General features: G+C 46.0%; 3 protein-coding genes across 4 annotated transcripts in view; 1 reads left to right on the top strand and 2 right to left on the bottom strand.

The window, feature by feature from the left end:
• Positions 1–756, bottom strand: part of LOC115100518 (protein HIRA) — a 105,546-nt gene extending 104,790 nt beyond the window's left edge. The window contains exon 1 of one of the 2 annotated variants that reach the window (XM_029618993.1): positions 380–756. In XM_029618993.1, the coding sequence (XP_029474853.1) occupies positions 380–626 (247 nt within the window). In that variant the 5' untranslated portion in view covers positions 627–756. The remainder of the gene's footprint in view (positions 1–379) is intronic. The other variant, XM_029618994.1, reaches the window with a different exon arrangement.
• Positions 757–842: 86 nt separating this feature from the next.
• MRPL40 (mitochondrial ribosomal protein L40) lies at positions 843–5,957 on the top strand. The gene is made up of 4 exons (XM_029618996.1): positions 843–1,200; positions 2,470–2,553; positions 3,384–3,539; positions 4,585–5,957. Exons 1-4 carry the CDS (start codon positions 1,142–1,144, stop codon positions 4,892–4,894), a joined length of 609 nt encoding a protein of 202 aa, XP_029474856.1. The 5' UTR covers positions 843–1,141; the 3' UTR covers positions 4,895–5,957.
• A 413-nt stretch (positions 5,958–6,370) lies between these two features.
• Positions 6,371–26,569, bottom strand: part of C11H22orf39 (chromosome 11 C22orf39 homolog) — a 32,519-nt gene continuing 12,320 nt past the window's right edge. The window contains exons 3-4 of the mRNA XM_029618997.1: positions 16,505–16,672; positions 6,371–7,025 (exon numbers count right to left, since the gene is read on the bottom strand). Coding sequence (XP_029474857.1) covers positions 6,900–7,025; positions 16,505–16,672 — 294 coding nt within the window. The 3' untranslated portion in view covers positions 6,371–6,899. The remainder of the gene's footprint in view (positions 7,026–16,504; positions 16,673–26,569) is intronic.

The raw sequence follows: 26,569 nt of genomic DNA, 5'->3' as shown, positions 1-26,569 counted from the left end.
GCCTTTGTATTGGCCCAATGTCTACAGGACATGTCACCAGCCCTTTCATAAACCTGGTGCGTCAGGTCCCATCCCGTGCAGAGACCCAATGCCTGCTGGACACATCCCCATCTGTTGCACAGACTATGTGTGATGTCCTCACCCCTTGCAGAGTCCCGGACACGACCTTGTCCCCATCCCTTGCACAGACCCAGTGTGCAATGGCCCCACCACTTGCACATTCCCGACAAATACGTCCCGTCCCAGACCCAGTGCAGGCAGGATCTATCCCCAATCTCTTGTGTCGCTGCACGCAGGACCCCTTAGCTCATCTTCTCCTACGCTGTCACCGCTGCAGCACTTTCTTTCCCTCCCGAACGGTCTGAGGCCCCGCTCTCACCGCTGTGGTTGATCCAGCTCGGCTTGAGGAGCTTCATGGCTGGGCCGGTGCGGTCCGCGGCCCTGCCGCCCTCCTTCCCCCTCCGCCTGTGCCGGGGCCGCGCTTCCTCAGCGCCGCTCCATCCTCCGCTACGGCCGCGGCAGCAGGAAGTGGAGGCGGAGGGCGCCCGAAAGGTGTCCGGACGGGTACAGTGTCCCAACGAGAGGGGCCGCGCGGCAGGTCCACGGGCGATTAAAGCTATGGGCATCCGAGTCGTTAGATTTACTTATTCATTCATTCATTCATTCATTTATTTCCGGTGGTCTCTCCTGCCTTCTTTTTCCTTCAGTTCCCTGGTGCTATCGCGGGCGCCTTTCATTTGCTAGGGGCCGGCGCGACCCGCAGGGCTCTGGATCTATGGAGGCCCCGGAGGTTCAAACTATGTCTTATTGCTCCGCAACCGCCCGCAGGAGAATCGAGGACCGAAGAAGGGAGGCGAAGGGAAGAAAAGGCAGGAGAGTCCACCAGAAACAATAAAAATAATACAAAAAAACCCTTAACATTCTGGGGGCGCGGAAGGTTGACGAGAAGACATTTATGCTCAGCACCGGGGGCTGCTGGGTTGTGGAAGGAATGTGACAGAGACTCGGTTGCCGGCGAGACCATAAAGAGCGGCGCACCGGGACGGGGACAGAAATGTGAGCGGAGGTTACGCGCGAGAGAGCCGTCTCCTTTTTGCATCGTTTTCTCTTGTTGAGGTCCCGCACAGCTCGATGAAGAGAGATGTTTGCAGGCACTGCTAATAATTTGCTTCTGGCATTCAGGGAAAGCAGCAAAGTCTGGTGAGTGTTGAACCACAAATATTTCGTTGCGTTTTGTCTGTCTCGGAGCTGTAACTTCCATGGGTATTTACAGAAGCGTTACAGCTTGGCGCCTGGTCCATATTTATATCGATTTGCAGAGTTATGATGAGTTGTACCCAGCACTTTACAGAAACATGCAATACACAGCCAACTAGATCAGGGCTGCCCAAACTGTGGAGCGGGACTCCAAATGGGGTCACAAGGGCCTCAAAGGGCAACAGCATTAGTAGTGGAAGTCATTGGAGAGCCTGTGAGTCGGTACACACTCACAAGCCTTGCATGAGTTTCTGTGGTAACAGGAAACCCTAAACAATAAGGGAGCCGAGCTGCCGCAGGGCCTGTGAGCTTACCCTGGCTCGCAGACCCTATGCTGACTTCCATTACTAATGTTGCTGCCACTTGCATATCACAATTGGGTTTGAGACAGCCATGAAGGGAAGGGTGCCCTGAGTGTGCAGAGGCCAGTGGAGATTGTTACGGCTCCTCTCCTCACCCACCACTGAACTAGTTGTCCTCCACCATTGGCCCAGGGTCAAATAGAAAATGTTGCTAATCTTGACCAGGGAAATGTTTGGAGGGACTATTTGAAGGAAGGGATCAGATGCAGAAGAGGGATTTGAGGGTTGGATCACTTGGGGAGGCATTGTCTGTGGAGGGTGAGGGAAGTATGTCAGGAGCTCAAATGGGAGATGTAGTGTGAGAGGGGATCAACTAGGGGGATGTGAAAAAAGGGGTGGAGGTGAGGCTGAGTGAGAGGGGGTGAAGAATCAGGTGAAAGGAAGGGATGACAGGATCAGTTGGGAGTTATAAAAATGGCATAGAGATGAGAGATTAACTAGGAAAATGGGAAAGGGCTGGAGGAGATGGTATGGGAAGGTGAGAGGAGCTGTAGGATATGAAGGGATTAGCTGAGGGGTAGTGATTGAGAGAGGAGGTCCTCTGGCGGCAGAGAAAGGGGATAAGGAGGAGTGGGGAGGGTGAGAGTGGAGTGAGTGTTGGAGGGGGCTGCACCCCTGCTGAATTGTTTTGGTTATCCTCTGGGGACATATACATTTTCATTTGGTAAAATGGGGTCACATTGGCTAAATGTTTGGGAAGCCCTGTACTAGATAGTTCCTGGCTTTAAATGATTTGCACTTAAAATGATTTAGTTGAAGTAAAATCATCCAACAGAGCTGTAACATGAGCTCGCTGGTTATTGGGGAGTACACTCCACTTGTAATACAGTGCATTTTTTATTTTCCTTAGTTCACGATTGACTTGCACTGTCCTAAGTCGTAGAAGCTACTGGCAAACTTCACTGCTAGCTCTGAGGGCAAATCTTCCTACCAGGTAAGGCAGCCCTACCCTACAGCTGTGATACACACTTCTTATGTTCTCTGTAGCCTTGGAGTAACTGCTGTTAGTTTTGCCTTTCTGTGCACAGATATACTTTCTGGACAGTATCTGTAGACATATCACATGTGGAAAGGGAAAAAACATTAAGAACAAACATAGTCAAAAATAAAAACATCACAATGCCAAAATAAAACTTAAAAAAACCATTAAAACCATCCACCAGTTCTTCTTAAAACACTCAGTATTTGCCCTGACAATAATTGTTCTCTGTTGGGAAATTATATTCTTGCTAATATTGAATTCTTTATTTGATTTATGTTGCACTTTTTGGGCTCTTCAAAGTGGATTACATTCAGGTACAGTGGTAGTTCCCTGTTCCCAATGGGCTCACAGACTGTATCTGAGGCAATAGAGGATGAAATGTCTTGCTCAAGGTCACAAGGAGCAACAGCAGGATTTGATCCCTGATTTCTCTGGTTTGCAGCCCACTGCTCTAACTACTAAGCTACTCCTTTACTCCAGTTCTGTTATACATAAAACATTGCTTTGTGTCTCAGGTTAGGTTACACAACAGTGCATTGGTTTATGCTGTCACTATTTTAGTGCTGCTGTATTATCACATTGCTGCCTCCTATCCCAGAGCAAATATACTGCATACATGAAATCTGTCATGACCACTGTTAATTTCACAATGCAGCAATAGTAGCTTCATAGGAAAACCTTTCAAAGCACCTAACACCATACAGCATCTTGTCTCAACAATGATGTAAGAGAGGTGTGTGAAAATAACTGAAAAAACATATTTTAAAATCTGCTTCCATCAGGGCAGAACCTAAAAAGAAGAAGAAAGTGGATCCAAGGCGAGAGCTGGCAATGAGAGATCGTTTGAAGAAGAGACTCAAGAAGTTGGAGCGTGTGGCCCCTGAACTCATCCCCATTGAAGATTTTATAACCCCAGCCAGATACATGGACAAGACAAAGTAAGGCAGCTCATTGGCTCTTAGGCATTTCGTATTTGAGCAAAGCCCTCATCAATGCACACCCATCTCTGAAGAAAGTACTTTCAGCTACAGGTGGGCTTATGTTCTGGGGACACCCTTTCAGCAGTTAGTCACTGACTTAGAGATGCCACAAGGAGGAGAAAAGCTCTTGCCCTGCATACATCCCATTACAGTAGCACTGACAAGCTCCAGAATGAGCCATGGCAGAGCCTAGAAGCAACAGATATAACTCAGGAAATGCATTTTGGATTCATTACAGAAGTGATATGCTTCACATAATTTAAGTGACCTATTCTGGTTTAAGGTGAATTAATATATCAAGGATGGGCAACTCCACTCCTCAAGAGCTACAAACAGGCCTGGTTTTCAGGATACTCATAATGAATATGCATGAAATAGATTTGCATCACCGCCTCCATTGCATGCAATTGTATCAAATGCATATTCATTGTGGATATCCTGAAAACGTGGCCTTGACAGGAGTTGGCCACCCCTGATATATCACAACAGATGGGACTCTCATCCTATCTACCTACTATTGGAGCCCCATGATCTGGAAATGACTGCAGCAGATCAGCAGCGGAATGGGAAGCTCCATGCTCATTGCAGCACTGCCTCTTGCTTTTGCAACTGACTATCTCAGAATCTGAATTTGCAGCCATCAGGTTCCAAGTCACAAACTGAGCCAAAGGAGTAACTCCCTTAAGGAAGCTAGCAGGAGAGCCATACTTTCTGCAGCTTGTTAAATTTTCTCACATTTAGCACACAGTTGCATAAAAGAATACAAATAAGCAATTGGTGTTGTGGTGGGGTAAGGACACCATGTTTATCTTGATCAACAGCAGAACTTGCTGCGTGATTCCCAAACACACATGAATTATGTTTACATGACACAGACAATAGCATCAGGACAACTGCTGCTGAAACCTGTACTGTGGGAAACTGTCTCCCAGCTTGCAGGATGTGCAATTCGTTATTTTGTAATGGGGTAGACAGTATGGTCATTTACTATGTTTTATTGCAGAGTGCGTGATCCTGTGCAACTCTCGTTCGAGGAGAAGGAAAGACGTGCTCTACTCCTGAAGAGGTGGGCAGGCTACAAGCAGCAGGAGCATCTGACAGAGATGGCAGCCATCCAGTCACTGCTGAAGGCTCAGCAGGAGGCACTGAAGGAGCTGCGGCTGGAATCAGAAGAGCTTTACCAGGCAGCTGTGAGGCGAGACCAGGGACTGTTCCCCCTGAAAAGTCCAGGACCCAGTTTCACTCCCCCCAGCTGCAATTATGAGGCTCCTGAAGGCAAATACAATGACATTACCAGGGTGTACACTCAGTGAGATGCAGTGCTTGTGGGATACAGAAAGCCTAGGAGAGGAATCCGGATGCTACGTTACAAGTTCATCTATATTTATCTTTTAGTATTTCTTAAAATTAGTCAGTTTCTATTCTTTTGTCCCAGCAAAAGGGGAAATATACTGCTGATCTACAATGAAAGGAATGCATGTTTGTAATAAACTGGATTAATACTTACTAAACATATATAGTGCACTTGGGTTTTACAAGTCTTTATGTGGATATCAGACTTTCTGGGCCAGTCACATGACTTATTTTTGGCTCAGCAGTTTACTCTTGCACCTTTGAGCTTCACCACCTTGAACCTTTATGTGCAAGTATCTGGAGATGTTTTCCTCAGCTTGTTTAGCCCAGTCATTACAGCAACAGTCCTTTGCCAGGGACTGTGCACCAGAGGCCGCCCCCCCCCCCCCCCAATGGAAACCTGAAGTCGTGGGCCCTGACCATTGCATGACAATTCTTCCATGCTCTGAGAGGCTGTGATCACTGCCTCTGCAGCATCCCATTCTGGCCTGGGGAGTAGAAAACCTGATCCAGGCAGTGTGCAGCACTGCCTACTGAAGCCCCAGACCTGTGTCTTATTTTTGAAGAAATAAGGTCTTGAGGTTTCAAAGCTGTAGCTTTTACTCTGGCCAGAGGTCTTGAGAGGGTGTGTAAAAAGAATAAAAAAGAGCTGTTGTTTCATTTTGCAACATTTACAGAGGGGTTATGTAAAAGTTTAATGAGCTGGTCTAATGCCTTTGTAATCATGCAAGGGAACTAGGTACAGTTCTTACAAGTGCTCACTGAAGATCCTGCCCCAGCCTGAGAGGCCCACTCAGTGCCATACTGTGGCAGTTTAAGGGAACCTTTGTGCAAGGCTTTAAAGGGAGCCACAAGCCAGGCTCCTCAGCTGGCGGATAAACTGGGCTAGGTAGAAGCTGAAGTGGGGGTTTAGAAAGAGCGATAAGCACCAGATAGGCATGACGGCAGGCCCATGCTGCTTCAGCTGTGAGCAAGGCTAGGACAGGACCCACAAGGGCTGGAAGGCCAAGGATGGCTAATTCTGGTCCTCATGAGCACCCTACAGGCCCAGTTTTCAGGAAATCCACAATGAATCTGCAGGAGATAGAATTGCATATAATGGAGGTAGTGCATGCAACTCTTCTCATGCAGATTCATTGTAAATAATCTGAAAAACAGGCCTGTTTGTGGCTCTCCGGGACAAGAGTTGGCCAGCACTGGAGCAGGAGGAGGCCACTGTAACCCATATACAAATTTTGAAACTAGGACTAGAAATCTTATGCCTATACCATAGTAGCCACAGCTAGAATGTGATCTAAAAAGATCCCTATCTATATGCAAGTAAACAGCACCCCAGATGTGTGTAGAAACAAAAAAAAGGAAGGCATCTTTCTTAAGGCAATTTTAAACACCTCTCACCCCACACACAGATACAAAAAACAAAAGTGCTATGGATGTAAGGAAGACATTTTTATTGTACACCACTTTGATATGGTAAGGGAAGAGCAGTTTTAGCAAGATTCAGTAAATAAACATAAAATATGCCAAAAGAATCTGATTGCAAAGAATTAATTCCTATCACCTGTACCTACTTTCTAAGAGTGACTTCTTTGGCTACCAGTCTGCCTCTGTCACGGGGCCAGCTGGTCCCTAAGCACACTGAACCCTCAGCTATGCTGGGCAGGAAAAATCTAAAAACAGCAGCAGCTGAGCCCCTGAGATGTCCTTTGATGTAAAGACTAATTTTCCAAATCGATGACATTTCTTAAACTGCATTTAGCCTTTAAATAATACCAGAAACAGCAATATTAAAAAAAAACAAACAAACATGGAAAGTAGTGTTTGTGCACATTGCCCAGAGCAGCAATCTTCCTTTAAAATCCTTCTGTGGGTTCTTTTCTTTTTTTTAATTTTTTCAGTTCAAAGATCCATTTTATAATCTATTCAGACTGTTTTTACCCCCCCCCCCCCCCCCCTTCCTCCTCATTATTTTGGTTTTCCTTGATCCAGAGGAATATACCAGTCCTTGGGGGGACTTTTCCTGGCATTCCAGACTGAAACATGCTTCTGCTTTTCCAGCAAACGGCGTCTCTCACTCTGGCACAGGGCATCCTGCAAAAGCAATTTCAGAGCAGTAAAAATCTCTCTGGCCAAGGGCCCTGCTTCAGGCATGGACCATATTAGTCCATGTATGTAAACCCAGTAAGAACAAAATATTTCGTTACAGCAGCTAGAGCCACCCAGTTATTCAAATTGCTGAATTGGTTTAAAGCTCTATCGCGCCTTAAAAGGCTTCCCGTGTACTTTCGGCCATTAGAAAAACTGATCATTGCAACACATAAAAGCAAGGGTAAGTCTTGCTTATTAAGAATCACCTGTGAGACAGAGTAGTTGGTACTTCTGAAAGCATCTCTGAAACAATAGGATATTAAATGAAACAAGTCAGCACTAAACCAACATCTCTAGTAATTTTGTGCATGCTTGTGAAGAGAACAGCATACATCTAGGTTCAAAGAACTAAACAAACAAATGCAAATCTCATGACAAGTACCCCCAGCATTAAAAAAGGATGCTTCTGAATTTGGGAATTCCACAGTACTACTGAGTAAATTATATTCCCTGTACGTACCCAGATCAATCCAGACTCCTGTGTTTTGCCTCCCTGCCAGCAGATGGAGACAAAGTTTTACCGACACTGCTACTTAACCAAGTGTGCCACCTGCAGTTCCTCAGTATTTCTCTGTCTCCAACAGATGGTAGATGGTTCAAAACCTGCAGTTCTGCAGTCTGGGCAATTTTTAGTTTTTTAGCCTGCCTCCCGGGGTTTTTTGAATCCTAGTGGGTTCTTCCCTGTCTGGTTGAGGTAGACAAGCCGCAGGTTGGTGACCCTTTTGTCTGCTTGGTCTGTGCACCCGTGGGGTGTAAATCTGGTGGTCCAGATCCCTCCCCTTCACAAGGCGGCTGCAGGCTCTGGATATTCTTTTCTTTTGAGGCAGTCTATTCCTTTTTGAAGCCTCTGTTTTCCAGCTTTGGGGGGGGGAAGTTGAATAAAGTTTGAAAAAAAAAAGTTTAAGGCAGTAGCACAGTTCTGCTGTGTGGGTGACTTCCTCTTCATTGGTTTTAGCAGGTGGAGTGCTTATTTTTGGTGGCTGTTCTTGTGCTCTGACGTAGGTTTCCCCGCAATTGCGATGGGCCGCGGGTCAGCATGCAGAGCGTGTGGCTTGGCATGTTTGCATCTCAACCGGCTCAGTTTGAGCGGCGGATGTTCAGCAGGCGATGAGGACTCATCCAATGGTCAGACAGGCACAAAAAAAAGCAATGGAGAGCCCCCACTCCATCACTTCGGATTTCGCGTCTGGGTGATGATCCCTTCCTGATCAGTGTGGGAACAGTGGCCGTTTTTAATTCGCTTTCGTCTGTTCCTGCACCGTGGGGGGGGGGGGGGATGTTCCCCCATGGTTGTCTTTGGCCTGTTCTGCTTCCGGGGAGGACCGGGGGGCTCGGAGGGAAGAGGTTCCATGCTGCCGGTCCCTGGATCCACTCCTACTGGGGCTAAGACATCAAGACCGTTTTCAGCGGACTTTGTATTACTGCTGCATGAGGCTTAACTTGCCAAGCAGCAGGCAGATTGTTGTGGTATGGATTCTCAGTCCCAGCCATCAGAAGAGTGTGCTGTAGGATCAAGGCAGGATCGTTCTATTAGAAAATGCGTTTCCCCTGGCCAGAGATTGTTTGGTCTTCCTTTGGGATTAAGACCAGGTGGGGATGAGTCAGAATATTCTGAAGATGCTCTAGTGGGGACAGAGGAGCCTCCTGGCAATGACTTATCTAGCTCCGGTGGCAAGAAAGTATGGGTCAAGGGGATGATCCAGAGGGAATCCCAGTTCCCGAAGGGGATGACCCGAAGGTAGTCAATCTTTTTAAGAAGGAGGAGCTAGATGCTTTAATTCCTCAGGCTATTAAGGTGCTTGGGGTCAAAGTTTCCCAAGAGGACTCTGATTTGGAGGGTGCGTATCCGGTCCTGGATGGGCTGCTGGGTCCCCCGACAGCCTTCCCATATCACATGTTGGTGAAGAAGCTGGTGGAAAGAAAGTGGCGAACTTCCAATTCCGGCTTAAAAGGTAGGAAGGGCCATGGCGAAGCTTTATTTTTATTTATTTATTTATTTATTTGTCGTTTTTTATATACCGCGGTACGTAATGCACATCACCTCGGTTTACAGTAAAACAGTAATTCAGCCACAAAAGGCTTTACAATGAACATATATGGAAAGAGCAAAGTGCTAATTTAAACAGAAAAACTAGGAGTATACCTATCAAATACATATATGTAACAATATTAGCAAAAAGTTTGTCTTGAAGGGAGTTATTTGTAATGAATAAGGAGGGTAAGGGAAAAAGGGGAGGAAGGAAAGGGGAGTCGGGGAAAAAAGGGAAAGGCGGGGTAGAGTAGAGGAGTTCTGAGTAGGTTGAGAAGCAAAGAAGTAAATGCATGATTCCCATCCTTCAAAGAAAGGCTTTTCTAAACGGCCAAGTTTTTAGGTTCTGTTTGAATTTTCGATGGCAGGGTTCTTGGCGCAGATCTGCAGGCATATTGTTCCACATTTTAGTTCCTGCTATGATGAGCGAACGTTCTTTAGTGGATGTAAGTTTGGTTAGTTTAGGAGAAGGGATCGGCAGTCTGGCCTGATGTTGGGATATGATTGGACGGTTTGTTTTTTTGAAATACAGGTGCTCAGGAAACCATTGCATGTTTTGGTTATAGATGGCCTTATGAATTAGAGTAATCGATTTGTATATGATCCGGGAAGCTACGGGTAGCCAGTGAAGTGATTGAAGCACAGGAGTGATGTGATGATGCGCGCCGCTGCATTTTGAAGCATTTGCAAAGGTTGCAACGTGTTTTTTGGTAGTCCTAAAAGCAAAGCGTTACAGTAGTCAAGTTTTGATAGAATTGTAGCTTGAAGTACTGTACGGAAGTCATATGGGTGTAATAGAGGTCTGATACGCTTTAGTGTGTGAAGTTTAAAATATCCATTTTTAACAGTGTCAGCGATGAATTTTTTAAAGGTAAAATTGTTGTCTAAAATAACGCCAAGACTGCGGACTTGTTGTGTAGCCAGAGGGTGGCCTTGGGGTAGGACTGTTGTGTTCAGTGTGGAGTTGTTTGTAGGGGAAATGAAGAGAAGTTCAGTCTTGTTCGCATTAATAGCTAGAAAGTTGTCGGTGAGAAGTTTTTTTTTATTTCAGTGAGTGTTTAGAGCATTTGAAAGAGAGTTTTTTATAGGTATGAGAATCTGCACATCATCTGAGTAAATAAAGTATTGGAAACCCAGTTTTGATAGAAGGCGGCATAGTGGAGTGAGATAAATATTAAACAGCGTTGACGAAAGTGCAGATCCTTGAGGTACTCCTTGTGTGAGGCTTCTAGGTTTAGATTCATATTGTCCACTTTTAACACTGTAAGTCCTGTTACTCAGGTAGGATTGGAACCAGAGTAGTGCAATGCCGGAAATACCTATTTCAGAAAGGCGTGTTATAAGTGTGTTGTGATTAACAGTGTCAAAGGCAGCAGATATATCCAGAAGGGCCAGTATGTATGCGTGGCCAGAGTCAAGGGCTTTTAGGAGTGATTCTGACAGTGATAGGAGGAGAGTTTCGGTCCCGTGGTGCTTTCTGAATCCATATTGTGATTGAAAGAGTAATTGATGTTCGTCAAGGTACTCGGAGAGTTGTTTATTGATGATTCTTTCCATAATTTTGGATAGGAAGGGTAGGTTTGAAACTGGTCGATAGTTCGCTGGGTCTGAGGTGTCAAGGTTTGGTTTTTTGAGAGTCGGATTTATCCATTGCCTGAACAGACGGAGCTTTTTGCCCTTCCTAAAAAGTCAATGCTGCGGTTTCAGCGGTTACAAAAAAGATGACTATCCTAGTGGTAGGATGTACAAGATCGTACATTGGAAGTGTACCTCGAGGATTTTAGAGGTTTCGGCTCTTGGTTTGCTTGCTACTATTTGTACTAGTTTTATGCAGCAAGCTTGTCTGCGCTGGGTGCAGCAGATGCATGAAAGCCTGCCGAAGTCGGGCGAGGAGGTAAAGAGGGCCGACCGTACTGAGGCGGCAATGGCTTATGATGCGAATGCTCTGTATGACTTGGTTTGTACATTATCTCGGATTATGGTGTCTGCGGTTTCTGCCAGAAGGTTGCTCTGGCTGCGTAACTGGTCGCCGGACGTGTCCTCCAAGTCGCAGTTAGGCTCGCTGCCTTTTAAAGGCTGGCTCTTGTTTGGTGAGGACCTCAAGCAGTTGATGCAGTCTCTGGATGACAAAGTCCTCAGGTTGCCGGAGGATAAGCCTAAGGGCAAGAGATTTTTTCAGATGTGTTCCCATTTTCAGGGCGATAGGTCTCGTCTGGCAAGTGCAGCGCCAGGTTTGCAAAGGCAGTTTTCTCTTCGGGGGAGGTGCCTGAGGCCGTTCCGAGGCACCAATCGGTGGAAGTGCAATTGGAGTTAAGTCCTCACAATGAGGCGAGGCTGGTCCACTCCATCGTTCCTATTATAGGAGGTTGCCTGGTGCGGTTTTAAGAGGAGTGGGCCAAGATTACTCAGGACCAGTGGGTTCTCAGTGTGGTAAAAGATGCCTATGCTTTAGAATCTTCTTGTCCCGTCTGCGACTTGTTTCTAGTTTCCCCTTGCTGTTTGTCTAACAGGTGGCAGTTCGGGAGACACTGTACCATTTGTGACAGCTGGGGGTGGAGATTCCGGTTCCCCATGAGGAGCTAGGCATGGGAAGATATTCCATTTACTTCATAGTCCCAAAGAAGGATGGCACTTTCCAGCCAATTCTTGATTTAAAAAAGGTAAAAGCAGCACTCAAGGTTACGAGTTTCCACATGGAGACTCTACGGTCGGTGATAGCAGTGGTTCGCAAAGGAGAGTTTCTGGCATCTCTGGATCTAACGGAAGCGTATCGGCACATTCCTATTCTTTCAGACTCACGGCATTTTCTGCGATTAATGATTCTGGGACAGCATTTTCAGTTTCAGGCTGTTCCTTTCGCGTTGGGCTCAGCGCCACACACCTTCACCAAGGTGATGGTGGTGGCGGCAGCGGGTATCTGTCAGGAAGGTGTTCTGGTGCATCCTTATCTGGACAACTGGCTTATCAGGGCGAAGATGGAGATTCTTTGTCGCCAATCGGTTCAGAAGGTTCTTGGCATTCTCCAGTCGCTCGGGTGGGTTGTGAATTTGCCAAAGAGTCACCAGTTGCCACTGCAGTCACTGGAGTATTTGGAAGCTTGGTTCGACACTCTAGTAGGCAAAGTATCTCACTAAGAAGCAGATTCGGCGCTTATTGTAGTTACCAATGCCCAAGGTCTGGGATTATTTGCAAGTTCTGGGCTCTATGACTTCAACCCTGTATTTGGTACCATGGGCATTTGCTCATATGAGACCGTTACAGAGGGTTCGTTTGGCTCTATAGAACCCGGTCTTGGAGGAGTTTCAGTTTTCTTTGCCATTCGAGCGCCGGTCGACCACCCAGGCTATGGCCGACTGTGCTTACCCATTCTCGCAGCCGAGCTGCAGGCCTGGAAACGCTGAGAGGCCTTCCTTCGCAGCAGGAGCGCTGCCGCCGGCGAGGCCACGCCCCCTGACATCGTATGGACGCACGTGGCGACGTCAGCTCTTCGTTTAAAGGGTCCAGTGCGGGAAATACCCGGGGCCAGCCCCAGAAGTTCCCCACCCCTGTGAGGATTTAAACCCTCTCTCTTTTACTGCTATTTGAGTTAGCAAGGATCAGATTGGATTTGCTCTGGTCTTAAGCTGCTCTGCCGCGTCTACTCTGCTGGAAGCCACCTTCACCCTGCGGGGTTCTACTAACCTGGGTACCCACTCCTCAGGGGCCCTTTGCTTATTTCCAGGTGCCTATCCTATATAGAGGTACTCGCTCCTTGAGGGCCTGTGTGTCTATCCTGGTGCCTGCTACCAATTCTTCAACCTGCTGGAACACTCCCTATCAGCTACAGAGAGTGAGTACAACTTCTCCCAGTCTGTCCATCTACAGCTCCTCGCTGCTCATCTGCATTGGGCCCTACACCACCATTGTGGAATGGGTCTCTTCTGTCGAGGATTACAGACTGTTAATACCTATCCTCTCTCTACTGCTCATTGGGAACTCTATCTACTCAGCTACCAGGGAGTGTGTTATAACATCTGCCAGTCTGTCTCTCCTACAGTGCCTTACTGGACATCTGCATCAGGGCCTTACACCACCATTGTGGGATGGGTCTCCAATGCCAAGGATCACAGACTGTTGCTATCTAATCTACTCTCTACTGCCACCTCTGGTGGACCACACTAGCTGTATAATAAAAGATATATTCTCTGTGTTTGTGCATCTGAGTCTAGCCCAGGGCTCCTCCCCGTAGGAGATACCATCACTGTTGCCCCTGAGAATCCACCAAACACCTCAATATCATAACACCTGGTGGCTTCTAAGTTCCAGTCTTGGTCAGGGTGTGAACCTCGAAGTTCTGGATTGAGTGGTAGTTACCACCGATGCCAGTGTCTCTGGTTGGGGAGCAGTTTGTCAGCATCAGTCGGCTCAGGGTGGCTGGTCTGAGAAAGTGTCTGCAGTCTATCAATCATTTGGAGACCAGAGCGGTCCGCTTAGCCTTACAGAAATTTCTGCCTTTAGTGAGAGTCCTGTCGGACAATGCGATGACAATGACTTACAACAATTGGCAGGGCGGAACCAAGAGTCAAGCAGTGGCCCAGGAGGCTGAAGAGTTGATTCTTTGGATGCAACAACACCTGGAGCGAATAGCGGCGTCACTCATAGTCGGGGGGGGGTCAAACGTTCAACCGGATTATTTGATTCACAGTGTTAGATCTGGGTGAGTGGGAGTTGTTGGTGTTCGCTATGCAGCTCATTCATGGATCTAATGGTGATTCGTCAGAATACCAAGGTGTTTCGTTTTTTCAGTTGGAGAAGAGAGCACAAGGCTGAGGGCATCAATGCACTAGTACTGCCTTGGCCTCAGGAGGTTCTACTTTGTCTTTCCTCCATGGTCACTTGTGGGCAAGGTGTTGCATCGAATAGAAAAGCATCAGGGCAAAGTGGTCTTGGTGGCTGTGGTGTCAGTGGTTCGCAGATCTAATCAACCTGGCCGTGGACAGCCCGATTCGCTTTGGTCACCTAGCGGGCCTTCTTCGTCAGGGACCCATATTTTCAGACCAGGCTACTCACTTTTGTCTAGCAGCATGGCTTTTGAGAGGTGGCGATTGACATGAGTTATCCTGAAGCAGTCATTGCTATGTTGTTGCAGGCCAGGAGAAAGTCTACTAATCTTTTGTTCGTGCGGGTATGGAAGGTTTTTGAGTCCTGGTGTTCAGCTAACAGCGTTCAGCCTCTTCAGTCTTCAGTTCCTGACCTTTTGTCCTTTCTTCAAGGTGGTCTGGCCAAAGGGTTGTCTTTGAGCTTCCTTAAAGTCCAGGTGGCAGCTCTGGGTTGCTTTGTGGAATAATAGAAGGTTCTACTATTTCTGCTCATCTGGATGTGATTTGGTTCCTGAGAGGGACAAAGAATTTGCATCCACCTGTATGGAGAGTTTGTCCATCCTGGAATGTTAATCTTGTCCTTAGAGGTTTATGTGAGGCTCCCTTTGAACCGCTAAGCAGGGCAATACTTAAGGACTTGACTCTTAAGGTTGACTTTCTGGTAGCTGTATGTTCGACTAGGAGAATATCTGAATTGCAGGCTTTGTCTCACCATTATCCATTCCTTCATATTTCGGACTCAGGGGTGTCGTTGAGGACGGTACCTTCCTTTTTACCTAAAGTGGTATCGACGTTTCACGTGAGTCAGACAGTGGAGCTTCCAACCTTTCCTGAGGTGGACGCATCCGCTCCTCGTGCGAGGGAGCTCAAGTGTTAGATGTGAGGAGAGCTTTGTTGAGGTATCTCAAGATAACCAATGACTTCAGAAGGTCGGATCACCTCTTGGTTCTGTGGAGCAGTCCAAATAGAGGTTTGAAGGCATCTAAGACTACTATTGCACCATGGCTTAAGGAGGCTATTGGATCCGCTTACATTACTAGTGGTTGTCCGCTTCCAGAGGGTTCACATGCTCATGCTACGTGTTCTCAGGTGGCCTTGTGAGAGGAGGCTCAGCTAGTTTCTCTGCAGGAGATTTGCAGGGCAGCAACTTGGAAGTCACTACATCCTTTTGCAAGGTACTATCGTCTGGATGTGGGAAATACGGGTTCTCTATCTTTTGGTGAAAGTGTTCTGTGAACAGGGCTCTCCAGATTCCACTGTGAGTAGGAAGCTTTGGTACATCCCAGGAGTCTGAACTGATGTGGGTACGTATAGGGAAAGGAAAATTGGTTCTTACCTGATAATTTTCATTCCTGTAGTACTACAGATCAGTCCAGAACCCGCCCATTCTGTTGAGGGGGAGGGTTGTCTGCTCATTCTGTTTTTATAGCATCGAATACAGTATTTTGAGTGTTTAAAGTTTTGAAAATTTTGGCAGTTTGAATTTTTGCTTGGGTACAGATTAATACTGAGGAACTGCCAGTCGTACACCTGGTTAAGTAGTAGTGTCAGCAAAACTTTCTCTGTCTCCATCTGCTGGCAGAGGGGACAAAACCCAGCAGTCTGGACTGATATGTAGTACTACAGGAATGAAAAGTAGCATGTAAGAACCAATTTTCCTGTCACATTTCTATTTCCAAGCAAAACAAGTATGCGCCAATTCCTAAATCAGCACCAGGTAGCCATAATGACCAGAAAAGCCAACCAAGTGCTTAAGGGCACACTAGACCCAGGCGCAGAGGTGGTGTCAATGGGGCTGTGCTGCCGAAGAGGAGGCATGTCACCAGGCTGAAGAGCGGGAAGTCCTAGCAGGCCACACCTTGCCAGCACGGGTCCAAGAAGAACAGGAGGTGATCTAGTTGTTGAAAGGTGGAGGGTAGCAATGATATTGGTGCTACAAACCCAGAAGAGAGGCACTGGCTGTAACCCATGCAAAACAGCATTGAACAAAGGAGCCCAGCTATTTCCTGTTTGGGATCTTGCCTAGTGAGTAGGCAGATAGGAGCAGAGGCTGTTGGTAGTGTGTGTGTGTGTGTGTGTGTGTGGGGAGGGTTTGAGAGAAATTGCTGGAGGCAGGGAGAGGGAGATTTGGTGGAGGCAGAGATATGGGGACAGCACAACATATGGTGGGAGAAGAGGGTGGGACAATTGAGAGAAAGGGAGACTTGGGGACAGGTGGGAGAAGAGAGTGAGAGACGGATGGGGATGAAAGAGAGAGACTGGTGGGCAGAGAAGTTAGAGGTTTAGTTTATTTGATTTAATATACCACTCTTCTTATAAGCAGTATACCCAAGGCTTTGCTTGAGGAAGACTGGGGAAGGGGGGGGGATGTAGTGACTTCTGGTGCAGTTAGAGATGGGGATGTTACTCCTGGAGCCATGCAATAGTGTGTTAAAAGAGCTATAGCAGACCTTGGTAGGACAAAAGGGAGGTAATGCTGGCTCCTAAACTGAAGGCTTAATAAATCATGCACATAATTCTAGTGCAGCTCTTACCTTGGCCTCTTGGCTTCTGGTTTTCTCCCATTCTTTGCACATGTTATAATCGTCTTTCCACTGCTGACAGGACGGGGCTTTACCGTAAGTGTAATAATTATGAAAGAGGTGTTTTAGACTCCTACAGTGTTTCCATTCATGCCAGTAATCTTCACAGGCTCGTGGTGGCTGCCAAAAGAGAGAAAAGAGTTAACGGTCAGCAGGCAGTGAGAAAATAAGTGACTTGGTAATGAACAAATGTATGATGGATCTGTATTGAAGATTCAGAGCCCTGCAAATGGGACAGCAGAAACTGCAAGTCTTCAGTATTTTCTGCTCTTGAATTCTCAAAGGCTAAACATACCAAAAAGTTAGACCTTATTTATTTATTAGCTTTTATATAAATCGACATTCGTGGGTACATCATGCCGGTTTACAATATAACTGAAAGGAGGAAATTAGACCTCATCTAATATATGTGAAATACCAACCAATGTATTGAAAATATCTAAAGCAAAAAAAGATATTTTGAGAATAGATGAGGGCTCTCAGACAGGTCAGATTATTCCTCATTCTAAGCAGTGGGGAGCAGTGTCTCACTTGATTTAACAAATCTGATAAGGCAAACTCCTTTTAGGGTATACAGAGAAGGGCCAAATGTATTCTTGTAGGTGCTGTAGGTCCTCCTCTCCAACCTGGACTCTGGATTGGTGGATTCTCCAGGTGCACACGAGTGAACCTGTCATTACTTAAGGCAGTCGGCACAATGGATTTATGTATAAGGCTGACCCAGGAGATACTTCGGATATTGAGTATCTGCAGACTGCAGGATTACCTAAAATATCAAGGCCCATTCAGATATGCTAAACCAACCCTTGCAGGTGCAAGAGATTCTAGACTATATTAAGGCTGCCAAATTATTAAAAGCTCCTGGGCCTGACAGTTTTTCTTCTGAATTCTATGAAATCATTGTTCAACAAGTAGCTTTTCCTATGGGGGAAATGTTTAAAAACTTAATAGAATTGGCACAGTTCCCTTTTATGCCAAAAAGAGCAATAATATCTGTTTTGCCTAAGGGAGGCAGAGACCAGATGTCCCCCATCATCATATCGTCTGATTGCATGGTTGAATTTTGATGTTAAACTCCTAGCCAAAATTATGGCAGCGCGTTCAACTAGGGAACGTATGGTCCTAGTTAGTTTTGTCCCTGGGCGATATAGTGTAAACAATGTCAGCAAAATAATAGAATCCAATGAATGGAGTCGTAGTCAACAGCTGCACTCACTTTTTCTTAGCCTAGATATGGAAAAAGCCTTTGAAAGACTTGAGTGGAGCTTTCTATTCCAGGCCTTATGGGCTTTTGGTATAGAAGGAATTTTTGTGCAGATGGTTCAAGCCTTATACAGTGATCTGCAAGTTAATGGGTTCCTTTCAAATGTTATCCATCTGGGCCGAGGTATGAGTCAGGGTTGTCCCCTTTCCCCCTTATTTATCTTGCCTCTCGAATCTTTGCTTTGCCAAAATTGAGAGAATAGAGATATTCAGGGAATTTTGTTTGGGGTACACCCACTTCAGATTTTTAAGTTAGCGGTTTTTGCTGACTACATCCTCCTTCATGTGGTGAATCCAGTTGTTTCCTTAAGAAGTTTAATGGAGGAACTTACTCAATATGGCCGTTTAGTTAGCCTCAAACTCAATTCTGATAAATCTGAGACATTGCCAATAGTATCACAAGGACGAAATCTGGGGGGGGAATGATTTCCCAAAGTGCTGGGCAAATGAGTCATTACTATATTTGGGTATAATCTTACATAAAGACCCAATGCAAATGCATCACTTGAACTTTCAGAAACTGATGGAAGCCACGAAAACTTTTTTTATACAATTGGAAAGATTTTTCTCTGTCTTTGACATGGAAAATTAACCTTTTTCAGATTATCATTCTACCCAAATGGCTATATTTTTTTCCAAATACCATGTTATCTCACAAAAAAAGATTTGAGACAATTTGATAAATCGCTGAGAAGGTATCTGGAAAAAAGGGAAACCAATAATCGAGCTAACCAAGCTAATGGGAAAATGGAGCGCTGGGAGTTTAGGATTAGTGGATTTAAAATGGTATAATATTGCCTGTAATTAACATGCACCATGTGGCAGACTGGCTCTTAAATACTCAATTTTATACACCACTTGCCTTGGAGAGGAAATTTCTTGCTCTTTTGAGCCTGGGGTTTGTTTTATATGCCTCTTTGGCGACAATGTCTGACAATATTAGATACAGTAGCTTAGTCTGCTGTTAGTTCGTACCTGGCGATATGTGTGCTCAATTTTGAGTTTGAAATTCTCCATTTCTCAATTTTTGCTGTTTTTAAGGCAACACGCATTTTCTACCAGGTGTGCAAAACTGGGTATTTGGTACTTAGGTAGCGCAAGACCTGCCAGTGATAGCACAGTTGGTAGATGAAGAAGGATGTTTTAAATCTTTCCAAGACATAACTACTGAATTTGATGTAGATCATAAACATTTTTCTACATGCAAGGCGTTACTTGCAGGCATTAGTATTAAATGACTGGGACTTATAAAATTGGTCGTTTTTGTCAGATATTCGATATAGAAGAGCCAGTCCGGCACACAGTTTCCTAGTAATATCGGCAATTGAGAAAGCACAAACTCACAAGGGAGTATGGGCATTTAATACAGGATTGGCACAGTGAACTTTCTTTCAATCTTACGGAGAGGCAATATGCGAGATATTTGTAGAGATTGCATTCCATTACTTGTAATGTTGAACTACGAGAAACAATATACATTTTTTTTTAATTTAATATTTATTGAAATTATAACATTATATACAATGAAATAATCAAGGTATTTAAAGGAAACAATATACATTTTTAATGAGATATTATATTCCACAAAAATTAGCTTGTAAAATGCATTTTTCCATCTCAGCTTTGTAGTGTTAAGTGTGGATCATTCCCTGGAACTTTACGGCATCAATTTTGGCAACGTTCACGTGTTGGTAAGTATTGGGAACAAATTATTACTTAATATTCATGGAGTGATGAAGATTAGGTTGCCCCTATGACCCAAGACACTGCTCTTTGATAATTTATCTGGTATTGCCCCGGGTCTGAAATATATGAAATTCTGGTTGCAAAAAGTTTTACTATTAGCAAAAAATAGTAATCCTGAACTATTGGATGAAAGTTGACACACCAAATGTAATCCAATGGTGTAATTTATTTAACATTTTTATATACCGCAATTCATGTAGCAAAGTTACATATCATTTCGGTTTACATTATAACAATAACAAGCATGTAAGAATGCGATTAAATAAAACAGGGGAGTAAACTAGGATAAGAGTGAACAGGGTAATAAAACCATAACGTATAGAATAATAGTAATACTGCGATTATTTTGAAAGATTGGCTATAGCTCTGGGTGTGAATTAGGTTAATATAGTATACGGACTTTAGAGTAAAAGTGTTTATTGAAGTATCTTAGACTTCCTATTTTTCCCCAAATATAAATGGAGCTTCTAGGCTGTCATCTTCTCAGCACTAAAACATAAACATAGAAACATAGAACATGACAGCAGATAAAGACTATCCAGTCTACCCATTCACATCTCCCGCTTAACTTTACAATCCCTTCCTCTCTGTCAGAGATCCTCTGTGTCTGTCCCATGCTTTCTTGAACTCTGAAACCGTCCACCACGTCTACTGGGAGAACATTTTATCTGTCCACCACCCTCTCTGTAAATAAATATTTGCTTAGAATCAAGGAAAGATGGGGTAGGGGAGATATGATAGAGGCATTTAAATACCTCCAAGGTTTTCATGCACAAGAGGCAGACCTTTTTCAACAGAAAGGAGGTAAAGGGGTAGGTTCAGGAGTAATCTAAGGAAATATTTCTTTATAGAGAAGGTAGTGTATGCATAGAATAACCTCCCTGTGATGAGGGAGACAAGGACAGTATCTGAATTCAAGAAAGCATGGAATAAACACATAAAATCTCTGAGAGACTGGTAGGGATTGCAAAACTGAATAGTTGATTGTAAATTCCTCCTCTTCACCTCTGAGTTTTACAATCCTGCTTTTTTATTTTCACTTGTCACTAACAAATCTAACTAAAGTCCTGTCCCCTGTTCTACTGTATTAGTTATTATTTGTTTCATTTATGCCTTTGCTCTCCTGACTACTTTCCCAGCTTCTCTTACTTTTTTCTGCCACTTCCTTAGAAAGCCACAGTGGTAGTGGTAGTGGTGGTGGGGAGGGGGGGGGGGGGGGGGAGGAGTCAAGATGGCGGCATAACAACAATTTGTTTACAGATGGAAATGGCTTTGAAAATTGCCCTCCTTGTGTCTTACTTTACTGAGCAGTATTTGAGTTATAATATAAAAAATGCCTCCGCCCTCCTCAGGCCTTCGGATACATGCAAAACAATAACTGCTAATGTGTTGTAACCCGTAACATATAATATAAAACAACACTTATCAAACGCTCTTAAAATGCTGAAAAATGTTCCAAATCAATTTTTTTGGTTATATATATTTTTAGAAGGTAAGGACCTCATATAATGTTACTGAGAGAACAAAAGTCCGTACTCACATTCTCTCGTGGTAATTTCCACAGTACAATGTTTATTGGCATATCATTTTTGCTCTCAAATATTTATAATCATTGGTCCAACCCTCAATTTTTAAATTTTTTTGTAAGCAAGCAATATTTCTTACATTTTTGTATTTGTGTGCTTTAACGTTATAAAACAAAATAGCACTTATCCAATGAAGGAAAGCTGGATTGTGGCCAATGCGATATTGCAGACATATAACCAAGCATATAATTACATAAATATACATGTTATGTAATTTGATGCATAACATGTATATTTATGAGAAACATTGAAAAAGCTGATTTTTGGGGGGGGGGAACAAGATATTTATAAAGCTATGGGACCTTTACATTCAATCGTTACCACCTAGAGCCTGAGTGCTATTTTAAATGATCTTTGAAAGTATGTTTGGGATAGAGCCTTGCTGGAAGGGGGAGGGGTGTTAAGGGAGGGGAGGCATTTTTTGTGCGGATTCAAAAATCAATAAAATTGATTTAAACATAAAGAACAAAATCACAGAAAGTATAAAAAGACATGGTTTAATTGGACACAGCCAACATAGATTTTCATAATCTGCTACATTTTTTTTAAGAGCTTAATATTGGTAAGCCTGTGGATGTAGTGTACTTGGATTTTCAGAAGGTGTTTGACAAAGGTGTCCCAAGAGAGACTCCTGAGAGAGTTAAAAAATCATGGAATAGTTGTTGCGGAGCGCTCGGAGAGCGATCCCACTTCCTGAGAGATGTGTGTCCTTGGGCCGCGGCTCGACCCCAGAGGATTCCGAAGAGGGCCGCGGGAGGCGTGGCATGCCCGAGCATGGGTTGGACGGAAGCAAGACTGGAGTGATGACCAGGCGACAGGCCCTCCTCCGGACCTGCACGCTTCGGAAGACCCAACAACGCAATGTTGGTCTTGTGAACAGTCCTCCGACCGTTCCCAGCCCTTTCGGACCTGCCGCAGGGTACGGCACGAAGCGGCAGGCCGGATGGAGGCCACGACAGCGAAGACTGGAACATAGATTCAGACGAGACTCAGAAGCAGGGTACTGGAAGTACAGACGTAGACTCGGAAGCAAGGTACTGGGAGTGCAGAGGTAGACTCAGAAGCGAGGTACTGGAAGTGCAGACGTAGACTCAGAAGCAAGGTACTGGGAGTGCAGAGGTAGACTCAGAAGCGAGGTACTGGAAGTGCAGACGTAGACTCAGAAGCAGGGTACTGGAAGTGCAGACGTAGACTCAGAAGCAAGGTACTGGACGTGCTGACGTAGACTCGGAAGCAAGGTACTGGGAGTGCAGAGGTAGACTCAGAAGCGAGGTACTGAAGATGCAGAGGTAGATTCAGAAGCGAGGTACTGAAGGTGCAGAGGTAGACTCAGGAACAAGGGCTGAAGGAAGACATGGGCACTGTCCCTCAGGGCACCCCGCTCAGACCACTCCTGGGACTGAGTCAAGGGCCACCCTGTCCCACGCGTCCCCAACACTGCCTTGGAGGGCAGGTCATGGACCACGCTGAGAACAGGAGAATGCAGGAGAGATCCAGGCGAAGCGAACTCCAATGCTGGGATACTGACATCCGAAGCCCCGTCGGCTGGCAGGAAGGGAAGCTCCAAAGCACAGGGACGAATCCCACCTGTTGGCCACTCCAGGGCCCAACAGGCCAGAAGGCTCAGGAGCCAGACGAAGACGAAGGGCAGAACATCTGGGACTAGATTAGGAACTGGATCAGGCACCGACATCAAGGCAACAGGGAAGAAGCAGGTTGCTGCACACCGGCAGCCAAAGCAGGTAACAGGGTCAGGAACAAGGACTTCTCAGAGAGTTAGAAACGGGGTACATGGCTTGCATCACAGTGGGCCCTACTCAGCCCGCCCCGAGGGCTGGTCACGGACCACGGCGTGGCTTGCCGCGAGGTAGCAGGACATTGGAGGACACAGGATCAAGGTGCTAGCTTTCAAGAGATTCGAGAGCAAGGTACTTAGCTTTCAGGCGAGATTCAGGATCAAGGTACAAGACTTGTATATCTGGGCTGGACCATGGATACCGGATTAGGAATCAGACCTCAAGGCATGAACAGGAACAACTGGAAACATCAGGACTGGAACAACTGGACAAGAAGCTCCGACAGAGAACATGGAACACTGGACCTTGCAGAAGGCTGGAACTCAAGGCAGCTCCTGGAACGAGGATCTCAGGAGTGACCAACTCCTTGCGAAGGCAAAGACAGACTGAACGCAGGGCCCTTTAGTAGCGCTGAAGTGGACAATGCCCAGGGAGGGGTCAGCAGGGGGCCACACCTGGCTGACCCTTGAAGAGGAGCAGAGAGGCGCGCGCTCGCGCCCTAGGAGACTGGAGAGAAGAGAGAGCTGGGTCGTTGGTGGCGTTCCCAGCCACATGGAAGCCCAAGGAGAATTAGACGAACATCGGGGCAGCCCTGCCCTGAAGCTGGAGAGATGGCAGGCTGCTGGAATGGCTCCCGGCCATGACGACTGAAGCAGGGGAGCAGGAAAGGTAAGGCTGGCTGCAGGCTCCGGCAGGGACGCCCTCCCTGCCGGCTGAGGACCCCAGGACCATCGGCAACACGCTGGGGAACACAGGAGCAGCAGCGGGGGTCCTGACTGTGAGGGAGAGCTCGCGGGGGATCGGCCCCGCTGCATGAAGCAGAAGGCAGCCGGGGGGAAGCCCGGATGCCACTGAGGGACTGCCGCGGCGGCGTCAGCGGCTCGGCTGGCCGCGTAGGGGTAAGAGCCTGCCCGCGCTCCTCGCGGGCAGGATCGTAACAATAGTAGGCAATGCCCTATTGTGGACTGAAAAGTGGATAAAAGATAGGAAACAGAGAGTAGGACTAAATGGTCAGTTTTCTTAGTAGAGAAGGGTAAACAGTGGCGTGCCTCAGGGATCGGTACTGGGACCAGTGCTTTTTAATATACAGTATTTATAAAAGATCTGGAAAAGGGAACAACGAGTGAGATGATCACATTTGTAAATAGCACAAAATTATTCTGCGTTGTTAAATCGCAAGTGGATTGTGATGAACTGCAGGAGGACCTTACAAGGCTGGAAGATTGGGCATTCAAATGGCACTTGTCCACATTAAATTTCATGTGCCAAGTGATGCATATGGGAAAAAGTAACCCACACTGTATTTACAATGCGTTAGGTTCCATATAGGAAAATTGGTTCTTACTTGCTAATTTTCGTTCTTGTAGTACCACAGAACTAAACAACCCCTGTGCCATTCATCTGACTAATTGCAATAACAGATAGAGCAGACTCTCCAAATCTCCCTACCCCAGTTGGGTGGAACTCTGATCTGATCTGTGGTACTACAGGAATGAAAATTAGCAGGTAAGAACCAATTTTCCTTTCCCTGTATGTACACAGATCAGTCCAGACTCCTGGGATGTACCCAAGCTTCCCTAAACGGGGTGGGACTGTGAGAGTCCTGCTCGAAGTACATTCTCACCAAAGCCCATGGCCTCTGGGGCCTGGAGAAAGTGTGCAATGACATCCAAGTAGCCACCAGACAAATCTCCTGTGGCAATACTTGCTGAAATTCGGCCCAGGAGGCCACTTGAGAATGAGGAGAATGCGCTCTTAGACCGTCAGGGATAGGACGAACCTGACAGATGTTCGCCGAACCTATGGCTTCCTTCAACCACCTTGCAATTATGGATTTTGACAACTTATGACCCTTTTTTGCATCACGCCATTGCACAAATAAAATGATCTGACAACTGGAAGCTATTAGTGTACCTTAAGATATCACAACAACGCCTGCTTTACATCCAAGGGCCTCTACTCTCTCGCGTGAGGCGATATAGCATCTAAAGTTGGAAAGGCTGGAAGCTCTACGGATTGACTTGACTTAAGTGAAACGAGGCACCACCTTTGGAAGGAAGGAACTGCCCTCAAGGAGTCTCCAGAATCTGTAATCCTCAAAAAAGGATCCCTTCAGGACAAGGCTTAAAGTTCAGAGATCCTCCTAGCAGAACAAATTAACAGCAAGAAAACCACTTTTAAGGTGAGATCCTTCATGGTAGCCCTTCTAAGAAGATTGAAAGGAGCCGCACACATACCCTGAAGGACCAAGTTAAGGCTCTAATAGGGACACAACTTCCAAACCGGAGGATACAAATGCTTTGCCCCCCTTCCCCCCCTCCCCCGAGGAAATGCACCGCATCCAGATGTGCAGCTAGAGCCTCTCCCTGCACCTTGCCTCAAAGACAGCCCAAAGACGCCACCTGAACTCTGAGGGAGTTAAAGGACAAACCCTTCACCAACCCCCTTTGCAAAAAGGTCAGAATATGCATCACAGATGCTTGAATAGGGTCAACCCCCTGCTCCGTGCATAATGGGAAGGCCTCACCTGAAGTACTGTGTTCAGGTGTGATTGCCGCATCTCAAAACAGATATAGTTACATTGGAAAAGGTATAGAGAAAGGAGACCAAAATGATAAAGGGGATTGAATGGCTCCCTTATGAGGAAAGGTTAAAGAGGTTAGGGCTGTTCAGCTTGGAGAAGAGATAGGGAAGGATAGGATAGAGATCTATAAAATCAGGAGTGGAACAGAATAGGTAAATGTGAATCATTTTTTGACATTAAAAAAAAAAAATACAACTAGGGGCCACTCCATGAAGTTAGGACATTCAAAACAAGTCTGAGAAAATTCTTTTTTATTCAACAAACAATTAAATTCTGGAATTCACTATAGGAGGATTACGTGAAAGCTGTTAGTATCGCTGGGTTTAAGAAAAATGTGGACAAGTTCCTGGAAGAAAAGTCCATAAACCATTAAGGTGGGCTTGGAAAAATCATGGAATCTTATGGGATTCTGCCAGGTACTCGTGACCTGGATTGGCCACTGTTGGAAACATATTGGGTTGATGGACCCTCAGTCTGACCCAGTATAGCATGACTTATGCTCTAAATAGAAATTACAGGTATTAGGTGGGCCCGATGTATAATCGGAGCCCACGAGTTACCTGGGCGAGGGGAGGCAGCCGGGCGCGTGAGTGACATCATCGGGGCAAGGACGGCCCCGGTGGGGGGCGTTCCGGGGCAGCGTCAGCTAGGAGGGGCGGCGCCAAAAGGAAACGCTGCCCCTCCTGGGTGTTCCGGAGGCCGGCGTCATCAGCCCCGATGATGCCGGAGCCCGGAGCACCGCCCCTTTCAGGGCGTTCCTGCGGTCGGCGTCATCGGGGAGGCCGGCGCAGCCCGATGACGCCGGCTGGGGTTTAAAGGGCCGGAGCCTCGTGGCATCCGGCCCTTTTTCGCAGAAGAGCCGTTTCGTTTCGTGAGCCGCATCACAGAGCCGCATCGGGTCCTCCACGCGGCTCCCCATCGGTCCCCCATGCGTCAGCCAGCAAAAAAAAAAAAAAATACATTTTAACCCGGTCCGGTGGCCTAAGCCACAAACAAAAAATTAAAAAAAAAAAAGAAAGAAAGAAGAGCCTGGGCCCCAGCC

The sequence above is a fragment of the Rhinatrema bivittatum genome, chromosome 11 (genome assembly GCF_901001135.1).
Source record: "Rhinatrema bivittatum chromosome 11, aRhiBiv1.1, whole genome shotgun sequence".
NCBI classification, from domain to species: domain Eukaryota; kingdom Metazoa; phylum Chordata; class Amphibia; order Gymnophiona; family Rhinatrematidae; genus Rhinatrema; species Rhinatrema bivittatum.
The sequence above is the reverse complement of the archived record's forward strand: the minus strand, read 5'-3'. Positions and strand labels throughout refer to the sequence as shown.